We start from the raw sequence: 21073 nt of genomic DNA on the forward strand, positions 1-21073 counted from the left end.
ATGTCACTAAATTTAAGCTGTCAGGTTGTTCCTTGTAAAAGTACTTAGAGTGAGTGATTTTTCTGTTGTTGTTGCCAAGTTAATATGGAAATAAAAACGTAATCAAAATGGAAAGCCAGGGCATCTGGAAATCTTTCATTGGAAGTTTTAATTCATATTTAATTACCCAATTTGCCCAAGAAAATTTTGTTTTGAGCATCAACTATTAGGCACTAAATTGGGCATAACATATGTCTACTTCTGTTTTCTGGGACTTGTTAGTCACAATATGGAGAAGAAAGCATTATACTGTCATTTAGAAAATTTTCTTTGGAGGGACTATACAACACAATAAAAAAATTAAAATCCAACAAGTAATACAGCTTAATCCTGCAGGACAGTGGCTGAAGTTCTTATTTATATCTTCCCACACGCACTGTATACCAACACATAAGGTAGGGATTTAAAATTGCATAAGATTTGGCAAGCATTAGAGCACTTTCTCCACTGTGTTTTAAAATTAGTTTTATATTTAAAGCCTAGGGAAGAAGGAGAGTTCTGTTTAACTGAGAGCATGAACTAACCTTTCAATCCTGCCCTTTTGCTTTGAGAGTCAACTCCAGCACAAGTCAGCTTTGGAAAGCCCAGGTCATGTAAGCCTGTTGACCTAAACTGGTGCCTCACTGACTACCACACAGTGGGGCAGATAATTTACAAAGAGGGGAAACCAATTTGACATGTTGAACATTGGCCTGGACTGCACAATCCATGGATGTCTGAATAGAAAAACCAGTGTCCTGCAGGCTTTTGAACTCTTCGTGTAACTACTGAAATGAAATGTCAACGTGTTTAGAGAGGTGCCACAGCCCTTGAGGACCAAATGATCAGAACTCAACATAGGCATTCTTCCTGAAAATGTCAAGAAAAGACAACTTTAGAAGTTGAAAATATCTCATTTGAAATGAAGATGTAAGGCTTACTCTGCTAATATGTAAGAGCCTTTTGTATATATCCTACATTGAATAACATTTTAGACATGATTGTTGGACATCTGAGCCTTAAAAGAATGTCCTTCATGAAGATATCCTTAGTTCCTACAGCTGGTATCAGAGTTCATCAAGATGACAATATACACAAGAGTGGAGACTCAGCCGAGTGTGATGGCGCAGGTTTGTAATCCCAGCACTTGGGAGGCTGAGACAGGAGGATCTCACAGGTTCGAAGCCAGCCTCAGCTACTGAGTGAGGCTCTCAACAACTTAGTGAGACCCTGTTTCTAAATAAAATATAAAATAGGTCTGAGAGTATAGCCTGGAGGTAGAAAATCCCCTGGGTTCCGGGTTCCACCCCCAGTAACACGCACACACACACACACATACACACACACACACACACACACACACACACACACACACACACAGAGTGGAGACTCCAGATAAAAACATTTCTAGTTTGAGGAAACACCAGAGACTTCTTCAAAATAAATATCAGAAAGTCACTTAACTTGCTAGGACCTGAGAAGTAGAAGTATGTCCTGCAACATGGGCAAGAAGAGTACCCTTCAGATGATTCTAGAAAAAAGGACCAGGTGATGTTAAAAGACTGAGTTACCTGTAGTCAGCCACATAGTGTGCACATTTGTGACCTCCATAAAGAAGGAAACATATTTGCCATAGTATAGGTAGATTTAAAATACAGGGAAACTTTATAGCCTATTTCAACAATCCTTGGTTAATGCTCTCTTGGAATTCATGATATTAAACACACAGGCACACATCAGCAGTAAATAAAGAGAAAGCAGCAAATAGTTTTTTAGCACCTGGACTTGCAGATAGGCTGACACATGTAATTCCATTAAAGCTTTGTCCTCCATAGTAATACAAGTAACTTGGCAAGGGCTGTCCTCTTTTTTTAGATCACACAGATATAATATATATATATATATATATATATATATATATATATATATATATATATATATATATATATATCTGATATACAGTATTCAGTCATTAGAGGTGAGAATATGCAACAAATTATAAGACTTATTTGCTTGGAATGATGCAGAACATGTAGTAATGTGTGTGTGTGTGTGTGTGTGTGTGTGTGTGTGTTGCTAGGGACTGAACTCAAGGATGTTCAACTATACCCTCAGCCCTATTTTATTTTTTAAATTTGGAAACAGGTTATCACTATGTGGGTGAAACTCTTACTAATTTGCTGAGGCTGGCCTCAAACCTGCATATCAACTGTCTCAGCTTCCCAAATACTTGGATTATAGGCATGCAACACTGTAGTCAAGTTAATAATATATTTTAATGCTTTTATCTTTTTTTCTCTTCCATAGGAAACTAGCCAGTACATAAAATTTGTATCTCCTTATCAACTGACAATCCCATTTCCTGAGAAGTTTGAGTGGGATGATGACTCAAAGTTCAGAATCTGAGGTATAATAAAAGTATAAAGCCAGTGAGATTTTGAGAAACATTCTTATCCTGTTTAAGCCTCAGTTTCCTTAGTCATAGAAGAAAGCCAATAGTGTCTATCTTATAAGGTTATTCAAAGTATTATCATTAACAAACAGGTGGCACAAGGTTATTATTTGTTTGGTTACTAGTATATCATAAGCACTGAGAATAGTACCTAGAACAATATAATTTCTCAACCAACACTTTTTAAGTATACAATTATTGTGATTGGCTCTGATTTGGGGAAGAATTTCACCCACCACTGTCCAAAAGAATGAGTGGATTTCCTTCTCTCAACTTAAAAACGCAATTCCTAAATTACCTTCAATATTTATATATTTCTCTTCTCCCTCCAACATTACTTTACCAAGCCACCAAGTCCTGAAAATCTTCCTGAGGATGAATGTACCTAATCTTTGTAGGACCAAAGCTCTTCCCCTCTCCTATCAATAAAGGTCATCTGCTCTGCAACTACCCTGCTTATTCTCTCTTTACCTCTGCTACTTTCTTATACATGCCCATTTAGAAATAATCTGCTTTTATTCCTCTTTTTATCCCACTTGCCTCACTTATGTGGAAAGCAAATCCATGTGTTTTGTCCAGTGGACTGCTGGATGGCATCATGCATCCAGGAAGCATCTCAGCTGCAGCTCATACATGAGGGTCAGCCCCACGGACCATCTATTGCCCATAGACAGGATTCTGATCAAGCTGATTGTATTTGGACAGGTTTGTCAATTAGTATTATCTTCTTTTGATGTGTTTAGGAATGCATTCTATATGGTCTATTGGAAAAAATAATGGTCTTCCTCTTATGAATGGGTAAAAATGGAAAATGCCTTTAAACTTTTAAATCCTCTCTCTTCTCTCCACCCCCCCTCTCCCCTCTTTCAAATGTTTAAAAGAGTGCTAAGGGCCTGGATCAGGACATATTCAGATACATACACCTAGCTTTAATAGCATCCACATCTTCATTTTTTGTGTGTGGTAATGGGGGTAGAACACAGGGGCTTTTCTACCTTCGGGCTATACTCCCAGACCCATTTTATACTTTATTTGGAAACAGGGTCTCACTAAGTTGCTGAGAGCCTCACTAAGTAGCTGAGGCTGGCTTTGAACCTGTGCAATCCTCCTGTCTCAGCCTCCCAGGCACTGGGATTACAGGTGTGCACCACCACACCTGGCCACATCTTTTTATAATTAGACCCAAACAACCAAAATGAAAAGTCTTAAAGGTGCTTCACATGTGGATGCTTTTTTCATAGGGCCCTGCTTGTTTATTTAGTGGCAACATGCAAAATACTAGTACTGAACATACCATAGTGTTATGGGAAAAGAGTCATAAAGGAAAAAAGAAGAAAGAGAGTTTACCTCTGAATAAGTAACGATTATTGGTATATGATGAAAACAATGATGAATCAGGTTACAGAAAATATCCTACTCTACTGAAAAGGAATTATTAAATAGTAAACAAGACTGCCGGGTGTAGTGGCGAACACTTGTAATCTCAGCATTTGGTAGGCAGAAAACGGAGGATCACAGTTCACAGACAGCCTCAGATACTTAGTGAGGTCCTTCACAACTCAAATGAGACCCTGTTTCAAAAATAAAAAGACTAAAACTAGGGCTGAGGGTGTAGCTTGTAGGTATAATATCTCTGGGTTTCATTCCCAGTACCACATACACACAAAAATAGTAAGCAAGGGACATTCTTTTTAACTGGATATGCCTAAACTCTCTGAAAAATAAAACAGACATTTCTGACTTAACAAACATAAACATGGATATTTGATTCCTAAATGTACAACAGGAAGGCGGTCTTGGTAGAAGGCAAGCCAACAAAAGAAAGCAGAGTTTTCATTCGAATTGCTATTCAGGTGTGCCTGTCCCGCCAACCTAGATAATCACTTATAACAATACGGAAACCGGCTAGCGAATCTGCAGGAAGTTCACTAGAGAATGCTTGATATCACCAGAAAAACCCTCAGACCTCACTCTACTCACTTTGCCACTGTACAGAAATCCGTCTCCATGGAAACCACAATCCCTAGCATGGAAATGTACATTTGACACCAAAAAGGATAAGAATGTTTTGAGGAAATAGAAAGACGAAAGGAATGATTATACTGGGGGGGAAAAAAAAGCATACACTTAGATAAAAACCTACAGAATATAGGTTTTATGACCGCCCTGACAGTGATGGTGTAGGAAGCGATTGCAGACACGTGTCTCATTGTCTCATTTGAGTCTTCTAAACCACTCACTATTGTAGCTATTGTATTTAAGGAGCAATATTAGATTTGAAAGCCCAAATCGGACACTTAATTATATGCTCACAATTTTAATTCTCTTACAATGATAGGCCTTGAAAATTGAACTTCTTCAAAGTGCATCAACAATGCAGGACTGTAAGAATAGAAATCTCTGTGTAGCTATGAGGCCTATACAAGAGATTTTATAGAATATATATTTACTTATATTTATATATGTTAATATATACTATATTTTATATTGATAATGAGGCATTTTCAAAAGTCAGAAGGCACACTTATAAATATGAGGATTATATAGTATTTTCTTTTCCTTTTTGGTACTAGAGAATTGAATCCAGGGCTTCATGCTTGATAGCAAGCACTATAACATTGAGTTATATCCCCAGTTCTTTTTATTTTATTTTGAGATATGGTCCTGATAAGTTTCTCAGGCCAGCCTTGAAGTTGTCATCCAATGACCTTGGCCTCCTAAGTAGATGGAATTTTATATTGTATTTTTTAACACTATGTTGTATTAATAAGACAAGGAACAATTAGCTGATTAGCTTCAAAATGTGATGTTCAAGGGTTTTCTCTCTTATTCATTCAAGAACTATATATAAATTGTATTAGGATAGAAACATTTTAATCTAACAATTTTTATTTGTGATAAAAGATATTTATCACCATTCGTGTTTGATGGAAACCTTCCAGTTTTTCTAATTAGAAGAATCTTCAGTGGACTGTGATTTTACGGGTATTTTCTAAGTTATTCTGATTCTAGTCTAACTTTGGCAGTTATGCAGGTAGCTAACCAGGGATAGAAGGGTCTTTGTAGGTGATCCAAAACTTCCCCTCTCCGGTAAGTTTTTTTCTATGTAAATTAACATAAATTGATTTCACTAAAAGAAAAAGGTGAGTTCTAATTAGCAGGATCAAGCAAATGTATTATCAGAGGAGGCAACAATCTCTGTGATGTGATTTCAAAAGGTGCATAATGGTCCACTAAATTATCACTTTTCATTAAGAAATTCCTAGCATTCTCTTGGAGAAGAAAGATTTAAATATAAATAAGCCAAATTGAATCTTGCTTATTTGCTAGATTTATCTAACTGTGATTTATTGTATTTATTTCTTTATTATGATACTGAGGATTGAATTCAGGAGCACTCTACCTCTGTATACCCAGCCACGTTTTACTTCTATTTGAAAACAGGGTCTCACTGAGTTGCTGAAAGTCTCACTAAATTGCTGAAGCTGGCTTTGAACCTGCGATTTTCCTGGGATTACCTGCTTCTCAAATCCTGGGATTATAGGCATGTGGCACTCTGTCTCCCTTATCTGTACTTTATAAAAGAATGATCTGTTAATATCTTTACAACTAACTTTTCTTCTGTGTAAACATTTGTATTATTGTAGATTTGGATTAAGCTAAATCTGGAAATGCTTTCCACTACAGAAATTTACTCAGGGGGAAAGGGGTGTTTCTCAGCTTTATGGCTTTTGCTTTTGCTGCTCATCTGATTACTGTGGCAAATTTACTCCAAGGACATTAATAGAGTTCAATTTGTTATTGTTTTGTTTAATCGTAGTTTTGTGTTTTAAGCTAAGCTAGAAACATACAATTATTAAAAAGTAGGGTTTTTCACATTTCTTTTGGGTACAGGGTCATTTTTACTTAAAGAAGTAGAAGGTATTTGATACTTGTTATAATTTCAAAGTATGTCTATTCTTTTGGCATCCAATATTGCATTTAAAATTCCAACATGTGGGCATTAGATTTTCTAGATGAGATTCTTATGATTTTTGTGCATGTGGCTTTAGGAGATAAGCAATACAGGTATTAGTTTGGTGACTTTTAAAGAAATTCATTTCTCAATTAAATTACAAGTTCACACTTCTACCTGAGAGAAAAATGTGCCATAGATGCTCAATGCCTAACACAGAAAATGATGGCAGTATATCAATAAAAGGAGCTCCCTATTTTCCTCAATTGTAGGATTGTTCTTGAAAATCATCTGTATTTTCAAGTTTATTCTTTACTGCCTTTTTTCTTATGGGGAGTAGACTTTGTCTAGAATAATTATAAATATATGGAGGTAATTGCCTTGAACTTCTAGAAAGTTTATGTATAAAGCCCAGGTAAGCCAGCGTTTTGAAAAATGAAATAATTCATTATAGCAAAAGGAAGTTAATATTTCCATTGTAATTAATAATGTCCTACTAAAGATATCTTTCTTGTCCCATACCATTTTGCTCCAATTACCATTTATATCGTGCTCTCAATCTTTATGCTTATTTATGTTGCAAACATCATGGACCCAAACTGATCTTCTAATACCAACTGGTGTTATATGCACACATTTTATTTCATTAGTCTAAAGTGACATGACTATTGAAATAACTCATCAGTAACAATGCCGTGCATGTGAGAAATTATAATAAAATGATAAGGTCAAATGGAGAATGAATACAAAAAGTCCAATGAATGGTAACCCCGTGGGAGTGACAAGTGAAGCTGAAACTTAATTCCTCCAAAGCACTTATGGAAAATTCAACAGAGAAAGAACACAGAGAGGGAAATAGATGGGGATGGAGACAGTGCATTAGATTCTGAGGCTGTGTGAAGTCCATTCTAAATTCAACTATGGATGATTGCAGTTATTGGATTATAAAATGACCCAATGACTTCTTTTTGGTACTGGGATGGAACCCAGAGGCATTCTACCTCCGAGCTACTATTTTTTTATTCTGTATTTTGAAACAGGGTCTCACTGCCCAATGACTTTTATTTAAAAGATTGTTATTAAAATTATTTCCGTTTCACTGTAATTAACTGCTTCATAGTTCAATGGCATAATTCAGATTTATATTTTACTCAATACCAAAGAGTTTTTTCAAACTGAGTTTTACTTTTAATTACTATTGCAAATGGATATGCAAAACTCCATACACTTGTTACCATAACTCACTGGGATATAGCTCAGTGTTTCATTTCCCCAGCAGGAGATAATTCTTCTTCTACATATGTATTCTGACGGACTCAATACTCAAAAGTGCATAACTGCTCAACACAATGGAACCCTAAAAGCTGTGAATGTGGCATTAAAGGCACTTTAACCCTTATACTGCTAATAAAACATTTTGTTAATAACAAAAGATGACATTCAAAATCTAGTAAGTAACCTGACTGCTCAAATTTGGTGTATGAGGGATGTTAGACTAATCAGTTGATAATAGATTCTCAAATTTGGTGTATAATGGATGTTAGACTAATCAGTTGATAATAGATTCAGAAATCTACAGGCTGAAAGTTTTTCCTTCCTGCAGGAATCACACATTTTTGTTAGACAAGGTGCCAGGTTAGGCCAGATAAATAAAGTATGGAGATTAGGATGGCAAATATTATATAAAGTCTTTTGTTTCCATTGAGAAATAAGCACTTGAATTCACAATAAGAGTGAATGGATTCAACCTATTACTGGTAAATAGGACTCATATGCATCTCCTCTGTGCGGTTGGTAGTGAATATAAAATATCCCTGTGATGATGCAGGCTAACTCACATCTGAAGTCTTCCTTCACTCAGAAAACAGAGGTGATTATTATGTGCCGGCTATGGCCATGACATGATCCCAAATACATACTGCTTGTGTTGTTTTAGTGCTCAATGTTGTGTGTTATTTGTAAGTAAAACTCTAAAGCTTAGTGAAATCGCAGAACTAATTAAATGTAAAACAAAGCACTGTGGTTATCCAGGCCTTCATTACATAGGCACTGGAGTAGAATAGTGGTTTCAGTAGATTTGTCTTCCTCTAAACTCGCTCATGACTTGCACGGGATGGACTTTTTTCTTTGCGGAGCCTCTTCTGACAGCAGCACAGGTTTCTTCTGGCTTCTCTCTTTTAATCAAGGGTTTTTTGGCTGGAGCCTTCATTCTCCACATCACCACTGGGTGCCGGGGCCCAGCAGGACTCTGGATCCTGATGATCTTGGTGGAGGCGATGTAAGACATTTTCACTGTTTGCACGACGGCATTCATCAGATTTTTAGCTGCTTGGATCAAGGAGGTGACACTGTCCAACTGTAGGAAAAAAAGAAAGAGTTACTATTCAAGAATCTAATGAGTAACTTAAAGAGATCTAATGATGGAGAGGCTGAAAAGTGACATTTTTCTTTTACTCCAGAACCCTCATTTTATATAACTATGTATAATTATCTACATCCTTCTGTCCTACCATTTTTTATCAATTTATCATATGCATAAATAGATTGTCCTAGTTCCAGGGGGGTGAAACTGAATTCTTTCTGTAAAACAGGGATATCTGAAACAAAATATATATTGCATGTAAATTTATACAAAACCTCACACATTTCTTTATTTCAAATATAGTTTAAGATGAATACTACACCCATATGCCAGTATAGACATGCACATATACCACTCTCTTTCATCAACATTTATTAAATAATTAGACCTAAAAACATTTTTAACATAAAAATTTCATTCTATCATGCAGCCTGTTAATAAAGAAAGAGCCAAAACTTTACAGCCAAGTAAAGTTGAGTTTAAATTCCAGGTTTCCCACTTGTTAACTTGGGAAAATTAATCATTTTGACCCTAATTTTTAGTCACTACATAGAAACAAATACTTATTAAATGTAAAATAATGCATGTAAAGACACCAGTAGAGTCATTGCCAGAAAACTCCCTGTTATTAAATATCATTTCTCCACACGATTCCTCTTTTCGTTATATTTTTTCTGAGTTCGCCAAAAAAGAAGAAAAAAAAAATCTTAGGGAGAAATGGAGTGATGTTCCTCAAATCTTGCAAAATACCTTCAAGCTAAGTCAAGCTGATTCATTTTTATACAACCGATGCCTCTTCCATTATTTGAGCTTGGCAGATTGTCATCTGCAGCCAACGCACACGGGAAGAGGTGCTTCCACTGTCACCCTCTGTGATGTGTGCTGTCAGGGATGAGCCTCAAACGCTGGCTCTGTAGTTACTAAAATCCATCAGCGGCTGACTGGCCTGAGTACTCTACCTTTGCTGTTGGAGGAGTCTCATCTCACATACAGAATAAATGAGCGGAGGAAAGCTGTATGCTGAGGTTATGTGCCTGGGGCACAGGTCTAGCTGCTGCTTCCTGGGAAGAAAATTTAATTAGCTCCATTCTATGCCGAGCCTAAAATCCTTGTAAAGGTAACACCAAGAAATCTGTAATTTGAAAGGTAATAATATTTGGCCACTACACATCTGTACATCTTTTTACTGATTCAAGCCAGAAATGTAAAATCTGTGAATGTGGCAGGAATGTCAAATATTTTACAAACATTAAAAATGATTTCACGAAGCACCAACATACATTTTGGAGGACACTTACAGCTTTAGAATATGTATACAACTTTAAAGAATACTAGATTTTAAGCAGAATAACATGCTCAGTAAGTCACTCTACTGACAGATTGGGAACTAAGAGTTTCCCTTTAATAATTAGCAATTTTCATTAAAAAATTCTAAGCCCAGTTAGATTCAAAAGGTGGTTTCCAAACTCACCATAGGAAAAAACAAGTTTTCCAATAGGGCGGATAATGTTTGAGGAGCCTGGATAATGTAGCCCTCAAACATGAAAGTATTGGGTTTATCCTGAAGGCTCTGTATCACCATGAAGTACTTCACAAAAGCACAAAATGACCTCATGTCCTTCAGGAGTTCATCAGTGGCTTGGGCCTTCCAAGCTTAAAACTTATATTCTCTTTCTTTCCTTTTGATGCTGCAATCTTCTCATGTGTAGGTTGTATTTATTTTATCTCTCGAATTTTCCTTGTAAGTGGTACCTATGGACCAGCAGTATAGGGAAGATACTTAAGTTCAATCCATGCCCCACAATGTGGAAACTGGCTTGTCTTCTCCCTCACTTAATCAGCAAATGCCTACCTGTGCTATTATGATCTCTTATTCTGGCCTCTGACAAATCCTTTGATTTTATAATCCTAAATGGCTATAGTAAAATCTTCTCTGCATGACTCAGAAAAACCACAGGAGAAATTACCCCTCTAGGAGAGCATGAAGACTAGTTTTGCAGACAGATTAGGACAATTGCTCAAAGAATACTGTCATTTTATGAGGAAAGCGTCCAAGGCATTTCATGAAGATCTTGAGGTATAAGAAGTATGTGTGCAATGATAGATAACTCTCAGTTATTAGCTGAATTACAGGCCATACAAGCAACAGGCAAAGACAAGCCTGGGTAATGATAGGATTTTTTTTTCAATGCCTAAACAGTGTCTATGGCCTACTAGCAGAGAATAAGTATACACAATTTAATGTTTGTAAAAAACATTATAAATTCTTTTATCCAGGTCTACTTTCACAAAAAGTATTTTATGGGAAGAATTCAACAGAATTTTCTGTATAATATCAAAGCAAATTTTATTGAGGTAATGTACTAATTTGAGGTCTGTGTTCAACTTATTGAACACAATTATCTGAACTTCACAATGTACCTGTGCAAGAGAAGAATACTGGTTTATTCCAAAAGGTTGGTGAAGCAAACTAACCGTATGTCAGTAGTTTGGGTATACAAAATCTGTATTACAAATTGCTTACATTAACTGAAAATTTTGACAGGAGAATATAATGCAAAATGTTAAACTTAGAGGAGGCTTTTTCTTAGCATCTGATAACACTCCACTCTCATCTAGATGAAGTATTTTTGACTAAGGTGTCAAATGGGAACAATCATGTCTTCTAAGTCCCTCAGACCTCAAAATCTTACATCTAAGTATTTTCATGTACACACATAAAAGCAGGTTCTCTCCCACTTTCCAGAAAGAAAGATTTAAAAAAAATTTTCAGAGAAACATGACCTAAGATAAAGGCTTCTTTTCTATAGTAACTCAATGTCTTTACCAGGTAAAGGAGACACAAAGGTGATTATGCTTATTCTCATGATACTGGTGTGGTTTCAAAATAACTGAGCTTGATAATCTCCTAGTATCACAAAAAGCTAATTGACATTGTCTATGCACAAATATAAAATGGTAACCTATTTCTTCTTTTTAATATTTAAATAATAAGTGATTTTTATTTATTGATTTTTTTTTATATTTTTCTTGGTATATTTAGCCTCACATCATACTCTAATGTTGGTGACATATATGCACACAGCACTTGGTGGGCTTTCCCCCGGCCTCCTCCTCACTTCTCCGTTTCCCAATATATAATATTGAAATTGACATTGGTATTCTCAAATACGTACATGCTGTCAATGCAGGTGATTCATTGATTGGTCCTCATTCTCTCCGCTCCCTTTTCCTGGACCCCTGGCCTGGCTTCACAGGAGTTTACCCCTCTATTATCTGAAGTCCCTCTGGTGTCCTTACTCCATATCTTCTGTAAATGAGGGAAACACTTGTTTCTTCACTTTCTGTGACTGACTAATCTCACTTAATATAATGTTCTCTGGGTCCATCCATTTTCCTGCAAATGACACAATTTTGTTCTTCTTTATTGCAAATAAAATTCGACTGTGTATATATATCCTTTAATTTAGTAACCCATTTATTTATCTGTTGATGGACACCTAGATTGGTTCCATAATTTGGCAACTATAAATTGTATTGCTAGAAACATGGGTAAGCATGTATTACATTATTATTCTGATTTCTATTCCTTTGGAAAGATATTTAGGAGTGATATAGTTGGATTATACAGTAGATCACTGATATCTACAGTGGTTGCACTAATTTGCAATCCCACCAACAGTGTAGAAGAAGAGTTTCTTTTTCTTTACATCTCACTAGAATTTTTCTTGTTTGACTTCTTGATGATTATATCTGACTGGGGTTAGACTGAATCTCAGTGTAGTTTTGATTTGCATTCCCCTGATTGCTAATGATAATGTTGAGCATTTTTTCACATACTTATTGGCCATTCACATTTCTATTTCTTGTGAAGTGTCTGTTTAGTTCAATGTCCATTTTTTGATTAGGTTTTTTACTATTAAGTATCTTAAGTACTTTACTTTGTATATTCTAAATATTAGTCCTCTATCAGAGAAATAGATAGCAAAGATTTTCTCCCTTTCTGTAGAATTTCTTTTTAAACCTTGATGTTTCCTTTGATGAGCAGAAACTTTAATGATGTCCAATTTATTAATTGTCTGATATTTGTGGGTTTTATTGAGGAAGTTTCTACCCAGTCTTACATTAGAGTGTTGAATTTATGTCCTCTTCTAGTAATTTCAAAGTTTCTAGTCTAATTTCTAGGTAAGTCTTTCATCTTCACTTGATTCTTGTGCAGAGTGAGAGGTAGGGATTTCATTCCATTTTTTACAAATAGATACCAGTTTTTCTAAAATCATTTTTTGGAAAGGCTGTCTTTTCTCCAATGTATGTGTTCAGAACTTTTGTCAAGAATCAACTGGATATATGTGTGCTGACTGGTTTTTCTATCTTCTCTTTTGTCCTATTGGTTTATGTGTCTGTATTTGTGCCAATACCATGCTGTTTTCATTACTATATCTCTGAAGTATAATTTGAATTCAGGAATTGTGATGCCTCTTGTTTGGTTTTTAATGCTGAGAATTACTTTAGATATTATGGGCCTTTTGTTTCTCCATCTAAAATTTACAACTGATTTTTCTAGGTCTGTGAAGAATAACATTGGTATTTTGATAGGGATCGTATTGAGCCTATAGGCCATTTTTTATAGTATAGCCATTTTGATAATATTTATTCTACCTACCCAAGATCATTGGGAATGTTGCCATCTTCTAGATCTTCTTCAGTTTATTTCTTTAATATTTTATAATTTTTATTATAGAGGCTTTTAATTCCTTGGTTAGATTTATCCTTAGGTACTTCATTGTCTTTGAGCTTATTGTGAATGTAACTGTTTTCTTTTCAGTGTATTCAGTGTTGGCATATAGAAGAGCTACTGATTTTTTTATATTGGTTTTGTATCCTGCTACTTTTTTAAATGTGTTAATCAGCTGTAGAATTCTTTTGGTTGAGTATTTTAGGTCTTACAGATATAAGATCATATCATCTGTAAATATGGATAATTTTAGTTCTTCTCTCAATTTTAAATTCCTTTGATAATCTTTTCTTGCCTTATTACTCTGGCAAGCATCTCTAGTATTATATTGAAAAGGAATGGTGATAGTGGGTATCCTGATTTTAAAGGAAATTCTTGCAATTTTTCCTATTCAATATGGTGTTGGCTTTAGGTTTATTGTTTATTATTTTAATAATGTTGAGATAAGTTCCTTACTTCAGATTCTTTGCAGTGTTTTTTTTTTTTTACATTAATGGGTGTTGTATTTTGTCAAATGCTTTTTGAGTATCTATTGAGGTTATCAAGTGATTTTTGTCTTTATTTCTATTGATGTGGCATGGCTAATGGAATATATTGATTTTCATAATTTGAATCAGCTTTGCCTCTGTGGATTGAAACTACCTTGCTCATGGTGTAGAATTTTTTATATGGTATTGAATATATATTTGCTAGTATTTAGTTTAGAATTTTTGCATCTATTTTTATCAAGGATAAAAGTATCCTTCAGTATACTCTTTCAGTATTTATTTTAAACCATAAAATAAATTAAGAAGAGGTGCTATGTTTAGTTCTTCTGTGAAAGTTTTGATTAATTCAGCTGGCAATCTATTTGGACCTGGGCTTTTTTTAAAAAGGTTTTTATTGCTGTTTACATTTCTTTACTTGCTATTGGTTGGTTTATGTTTGTTTATATCCTCTTGGTTCAATTTAGGTAGGTTGTATGTGTCTAGAAATTTGTCAGTATCCTATATGTTTTATAGAAGTGGTATTGCTGGATCATATGGTAAGTTCATTCCTATTCTTCTGAGGATCCTCCATACTGTTTTCCAAAGTGGTTGCACTAATTTGCAATCCAACCAACAATGTATTAGAATTCCCACTTCTCAGTATCTATCCAAAAGAATGGAAACCAAACTACCAAACTAATGCATGCATATCTATGTTCAAAGCTGCACAATTCACAATTGCTGAACTATGGAACCAGCCAAGATGTCTATCCACAGATGAATGGATTAAAAAACTATGCGATATGTACACAATGGAATTTTACTCAGCCAAAAAGAAGAACATAGTTATGTCATTTGCAGGAAAATGGATGGAACTGGAGAACATTAGGCTAAGTGAGATTAGTCAGTCACAAAAAAAATAAAAATTGGATGCTTTCCCTAAAATGGGGAAGCTAGGGAAAAAATGGGTCATAGGAAGAACTCTAGATGAAGAAGGAGATACTATAGATGAGCAAATAAGGTGACCTAACTGAGAGGATGGAAGGGGAGAAGAGGGGAATTCTCTGATGCACATGATGTACTTTTGACAAACCTGTCAATGTCAATCACTTAACCAAACATGAGAAGGAGGGAGGGGAGGAAATGGGGTAAGGGCTAATTGGGTGGTATGTACATGTATGCCTCCACCATTTGTACCTGATTAAGATTTATGACTATAATGTACCAATAAAGAAATAAAAATACTTAAGCCCAAAAAATAAATAAAATAATTTCAAATAAAAGGCTATAATTGATCTTGTTTTTAAATATATCAATAACCCCTTACTATGGGAAATAGATTTAACAACAGTAAAATATATCACCTTTTTTCTCATAAAGTGTAATTTTTTTCCATGTAAGTAGTACAAAGAGAAAATTTGAAAATAAAAAAACACTAATTACTAACTATGCCAACTAACTAGGCCAATCTGTAATGTCTGATATAAACATTTGACAAAGGTCTATAGGAATTATTGATAGACAAGAAAAATTCAGAAAGGTATTCTAGATGTTTCTTTTTTTAATTTTGCATACTTCTCACATGTATTATGTCAAAACACCAGAATGTCTCATATTTATATAAAACTACAGTAATTCATTATATTCTGGATGTAAGACATTTATCAACATATTCTTTGCAGGATAATTCAAAGCTTAAATTAACCATATTTACACTAATGCAGATTTCATTTTCTTGCACTTGTTCTTTTACCTGGGGAAAGGAGTTTTCTATTGCTACTGTGAACTGACATGAAAATAATTTCTGCTGGTACTTCTTCTGAAAGGAAAGTAAAACTCTACCTGGAAAGATAGATATTATGCTGATAGATATTAACTTATAGTTATTCTATGTATTAATATTTTTATCTAAGCAATCTTGTCCAACCTAGTATTTTTCTCATAGCCCTACCTCCCAGTAATATGCCACTTCAAATATGTGATTATTTTCCAATATTGAATAGTTGAAGAAAGTTTATTAACATGCCATTAATACATTGTATAAAAATTTAAAGTAAATTATCTAGTAACTTTTTTTAAGAAAGTTAATTTTAATTTTGTAGTGTATATATGAATCATGAAAAATGAGGAAATATTACTCGCCCAGTCACTGACTTTGTTAGGATAGTGTTTGAAAAATTTTAATCTATATTAATTTCCAACAAAGCCTTTTATGGAATATCAAATATAAATATTTAGTCTTCCATATATATAACCCCAACTATTTAATGACATCTAAATTAATGCTTTTTAAATTGTAAAATTTAGGTCTTAATGAATAATTTATAAGGCAAAAGTAAAACTATAAACAAATTAAATTACAGCTTCTAGGAAAAGTAGACATACAAAATTTATTTAATATTTAAAATGTGCTAGTATAAATATAATCCTGATAAATCAAATATTTTTCTGATTTTCAAATAAAATTAAATCAATTTGTTTATCTTTGGTTTATAACAGAAAACTTGGTTCCCTGACTCTGGAATCTTATTAACCTTGGCATCTTTTTAACCCTTATTTAGTTTTAAAATACTCAGTTAATTCATTTGGAAATGAGATTACATGAGACATGTTAAAGGACATATGTATATGTGTTGGCAGATAAGTATCAGCATGAAGCAACTATTTATATAAAGATAAAGATGTTTGTATTCATTCTAACTTATTGATGATATTGAAATTTCTAAATTTATCCAATGGTGATAGTTGTATACAAAACTGTTAAATATCTTTCTTAGAAAAAATACATGAACTAAGCTAACATGGTTTTATGAGCCACATTAAACAAGTCTCTTAAGAAACTAATTTTATCTCATATTTGCTTAACATGGTCTTTTGTTCCTGAAGATTTTTTTAAAGAATGGCCTATATTGAAAGTATTCTCCCTTTTCAGTTATATTTAAAAATGCTAAACAGCCAGCCCCATTTAATACACAAATCAAATAAGGGGCTTTGTTAAAACCAGTCGATATGGAGTTGCATCTCCAAATTGAAATTGTCAAGCTTATAATTATATGGAGAATGTAGCTCATCTTTGAATATGAAGAACTATTCCAGTGGACCCCTGATATGATTTGCTCAGTAATATCTGTCTTTTGCCAGTTCGCCATTTGAACATGACAAAATAAAAGGACAATTTTAGTTGAAGGGGAAAAATCAATGCACAAAACAACTAAAAAATTAACAGTATTGAGAGGGTTAGATGTAAAATGAAATATGACATTTATTCAGTTGTAATCTTGTCCTGTCAGAAGCATTTTCAAAGCTAATTTTTTTCCAAGTAAGATGCTCTTGGCCAAAACATTTTGTATCACCTTAAAAGAAAATAATCATAAATAAAATGTACCAAAGCTCTTTTAAAATTAACATCTCTAATATCCTAAGTTTCTTGATAAATTTATTTTGTTCTTGTTGTTTTTTGTTTGTTTGTTTCAACTGCATTTCCTCATGTTGAAAATGGAAAGTAAGGTATTTGCCCCCAAACCTGGATAGGATCTGGTAAGAGCTGAAAAACTAGAATTACAGCATAAATTAATTCCATATATAATATTTTCTGGCTTTTTTTTAATATTGTATTCTCTTATTTCTGAAACAGGAAGGAGACCAAATCAACCTATCAGGACCCTAGCAGGACCTTGGCTTGAGATTCTAGTAACAAGAATGCCAGTTTTGTGATATACAAGTTTGTAATGATTGCCTATTCTTTTACCATGTTGACTTAGAAGACACATGCTTAGCTGGATAAGTAATTTTCCATAATCTGTATCTATAGCTCCAGATATAGATTTTAAAAAGTTTTTTTTTTTTTTTAACAGGCAGAGCTAGCAGGAGTGTGCTGCTTCTGAAATGGTTCTCTCAATGTCAGTGAGTCGGTCATTGCATCCTCTTCTCACTGGCATCCGTTGGGATACTAGGTCTACCTTGTCCCTTGATATCTATGTTATGATATTCTATATGGTATTTAAACTGTGGTGCAAGAATTATGGGCTAAGAATGGATGTGAAAGGGTTGGTTTCCTTCCTCTAGCCTTTGCTGTTGTCTCTCATGAACAGAGACAAGAAGTAACTATGCTATATGAAACTAAGAAGCTAAATGGCTGTAGTTCTAAATCACACAGGACTTCCAGACCGTAGATCATTCCACATCCCTACTATTTTCAACATCTTTTTTTTTTCTTTAAGAAAATTTTTTTTATTGGTGCATTTTATTCATACATCTTAATGGGATGCAAGATAGTGGAGACATACATACACATATCACCCAATTCACCTTTACCCAGTTCCCACTCTATTCCCTCCCCTCCCTCCTTCTCATGTTTGGCTTAGTTATTGCCATTGATATGTTGTTTGTTAAAGTACAGTATGTGCCTTAGAGATTTTCCCTCTTACACCCTCCTATCTCCTCAGTTAGGTTGACTTATTTGCTCAATTCTAGAATCTCCTTCTTTGCCTAGAGTTCCTCCTATAACCTGTTTTCTCCCTAGCTTTTGCATATTAGAGAGAGCATCTGATTTTTTACTCTTTGAATCAAATAAATTAGACCAGAGAACTTTTTTCTTGATTATTCTACAATTTTAGTCCCACTTCTAAAAATATTTAACATTTCTTAGCTCACTTCTCTCTATACTACAGATGTTTTGTAGAGGGGAATTACTTAAGCTCTCAGCACAGATCCACAGGTGACAATTACTTTAAATAATCTTTTCACTAAACATACTAAAAAATATATTCAAAACCATGCCAAGAAAACTGTACACTATGATCAAGTTGTTTTCATTTCTTTAACCACATCAATAGAACTAAAGAGTAAAATAACATGATTATCTCAATAGATGCTCAAAAAGCATTTGACAAAAATCAACACCCATTAATGTTAAATATAATTCAGAAAATTGGAATAGATGAAACTTACCTCAATAACATTAAGGCAATATACCTAAAGCCAAATTTATATTGAACAGGAAAAAATTGGAACTTTCTTTTATAATCAGAAACAAGACAAGGATGTGCACTATTAACCATTCCTTTTCAAGTTAGTACTGAAGACACTTGCCAGAGCAATAAGGCAAGTGAAGCTTATCAAAGGAATCCAAACAGGCAAAGAAGAGCTGAAATTATCTCTATTTGCAGATGACATGATCCTATATTTAGAAGATCCAAAAAACTAAACCAAAAGAGTTCTAGAGCTGATTAACAAACTCAGAAAAGTAGAACGATACAAAATCAGTCTAAAGTCAATAGCTTTTCCATATGCCAAACATAAATCCACTGAAAAAGAGATTAAAAAAATTCCATTCACAATAACCTCAAAAACAATAAAATCCCCTGGAATAAATTCAATCAAAAGGGAAAAGGTTCTTTATAATAGTATAAATACTAAACAAAGAAACTGAAGATCATAAAAGATGGAAAGATCTCCAATGGGCATAAGAAATATCAAATTGGCCATTCTAACAAAAGTCATCTACAGAGTCAATATAATCCTTATCAAAATACCAATGTCATTCTTCACAGACCTAGAAATTTCAGTTCTAAATTTTAGATGAAGAAACAAAAGACCCATAATATCTAAAGCAATTCTTAACATTAAGAACCATGCAGGAGGCATCATAATTCCCAATTTCAAATTATACTACAGAGATTTAGTAATAAAAACAGCATTGTATTGGCACAGATACAGACACATAGACTGTATTTGGAACAAACAAGAAGATACAGAAACCAGTCCGCACATTTATATCCAATTGATTCTGGACAAAAGTTCTGAACACATACATTGGAGAAAAGACAGCCTTTCTAACAAATGGTTTTGGAAAAAGTTATCTATTTGTAGAAAAATGGAATGAAATCCCTACCTCTCACTCTGCCTAAGAATCAAGTGAATATGAAAGAATTACCTGGAAATTAGACTAGATACCTTGAAATTACTGGACGGGCATAGATCCTACACTTTAACATATAGGTACAGGTAACAATTTTCTCAATAAGATGCACAAAGTTCAGAAAATTGAAACAAGAACTAATAAATGGGACAGCATTAAACTAAAATGTTTTGTTCATCAAAGGAAACCATAGAGGGTCTAAAAAGGAAGTCTACAGAATGGGAGATCTTTGCTAGCTATTCCTCTGATAGAGGACTGATATCTAGAATATACAAAGTATTTAAAAAGTAACACTAAAAACAAATAACTCAATCAAGAAATGAACAATTGGATTAAATACCTCAGAAAAGGAGAAATGAAAATGGGCAATATATAAATGAAAAAAATTCAACATCATTAGCAATCAGAGAGATGCAAATCAAAACTACACTCAGATTCCATTTAAACCCAATTAGAATGACAAACATCTAGAAGTCACAACAAAAATTGATGGCAAGGATATGGGGAAATAGAAACTCATCTACAATTTTGGTTAGATTACAAATTAGTACAACCACTATGAAGATCAGTATGGAGATTCTTCAGAAATTTGGGAACATATCCACCATAAAATTTAGCTATACCACTCCTGGGTATCTTTTCAAAGGGACTAAAATCAGAATATTATAGTAATATATGCCCATCTATGTTTCTATCAGCACAATAGTAAAATTATAACACTACCTTCAGTGTCCTTCAACAGATGAATGATTACAAAATTATGGGATATACACATAATGGAGTTCTATTTACCAATAAAGAACAAAATTATGTCATTTGTAAGAAAATGGATGGACCTGGAGAACAATATTTTAAGTGAGATTAGCCAGTCATAGAAAGTGAAGGGGCATATGTTTTCTCTCATAAGTGGAAGCTATAGAGTAATTGTGATACAAAGAGAATTTAGATATTAAAGAAGAAACTCTGATGGAGTGTTGGAGGTGGTATAAGGGAAGGTCATGGAAAAGGGAAGGGAGAATTAGTTAAGGAATCTGTTGCTTTTACATTATGTACATATGTGAGTAACAATATCAATCTCAGTATCTTGCATGGGGAAGGAATGGGGAGGGAACCAGAGAAAACCCACCAAGCGCTATGTCTTAGTATGTCACTATCATTGTGAAC

At 34.1% G+C, this 21073-nt stretch overlaps 1 protein-coding gene across 2 annotated transcripts in view; it reads right to left on the bottom strand.

The window, feature by feature from the left end:
• Window positions 1-8493: 8493 nt before the first annotated feature.
• CTNNA3 (catenin alpha 3) overlaps window positions 8494-21073 on the bottom strand; it is a gene marked incomplete at both ends in the record, with an annotated part of 1656346 nt that continues 1643766 nt past the window's right edge. For both annotated transcript variants that reach the window (XM_080694112.1, XM_080694111.1), the window contains one exon: window positions 8494-8781. In XM_080694112.1, coding sequence (XP_080550238.1) covers window positions 8494-8781 — 288 coding nt within the window. The remainder of the gene's footprint in view (window positions 8782-21073) is intronic.

The sequence above is a fragment of the Muscardinus avellanarius genome, assembly GCF_963383645.1.
Source record: "Muscardinus avellanarius genome assembly, chromosome: 4".
In the NCBI taxonomy this organism is placed as follows: Eukaryota; Metazoa; Chordata; class Mammalia; order Rodentia; family Gliridae; genus Muscardinus; species Muscardinus avellanarius.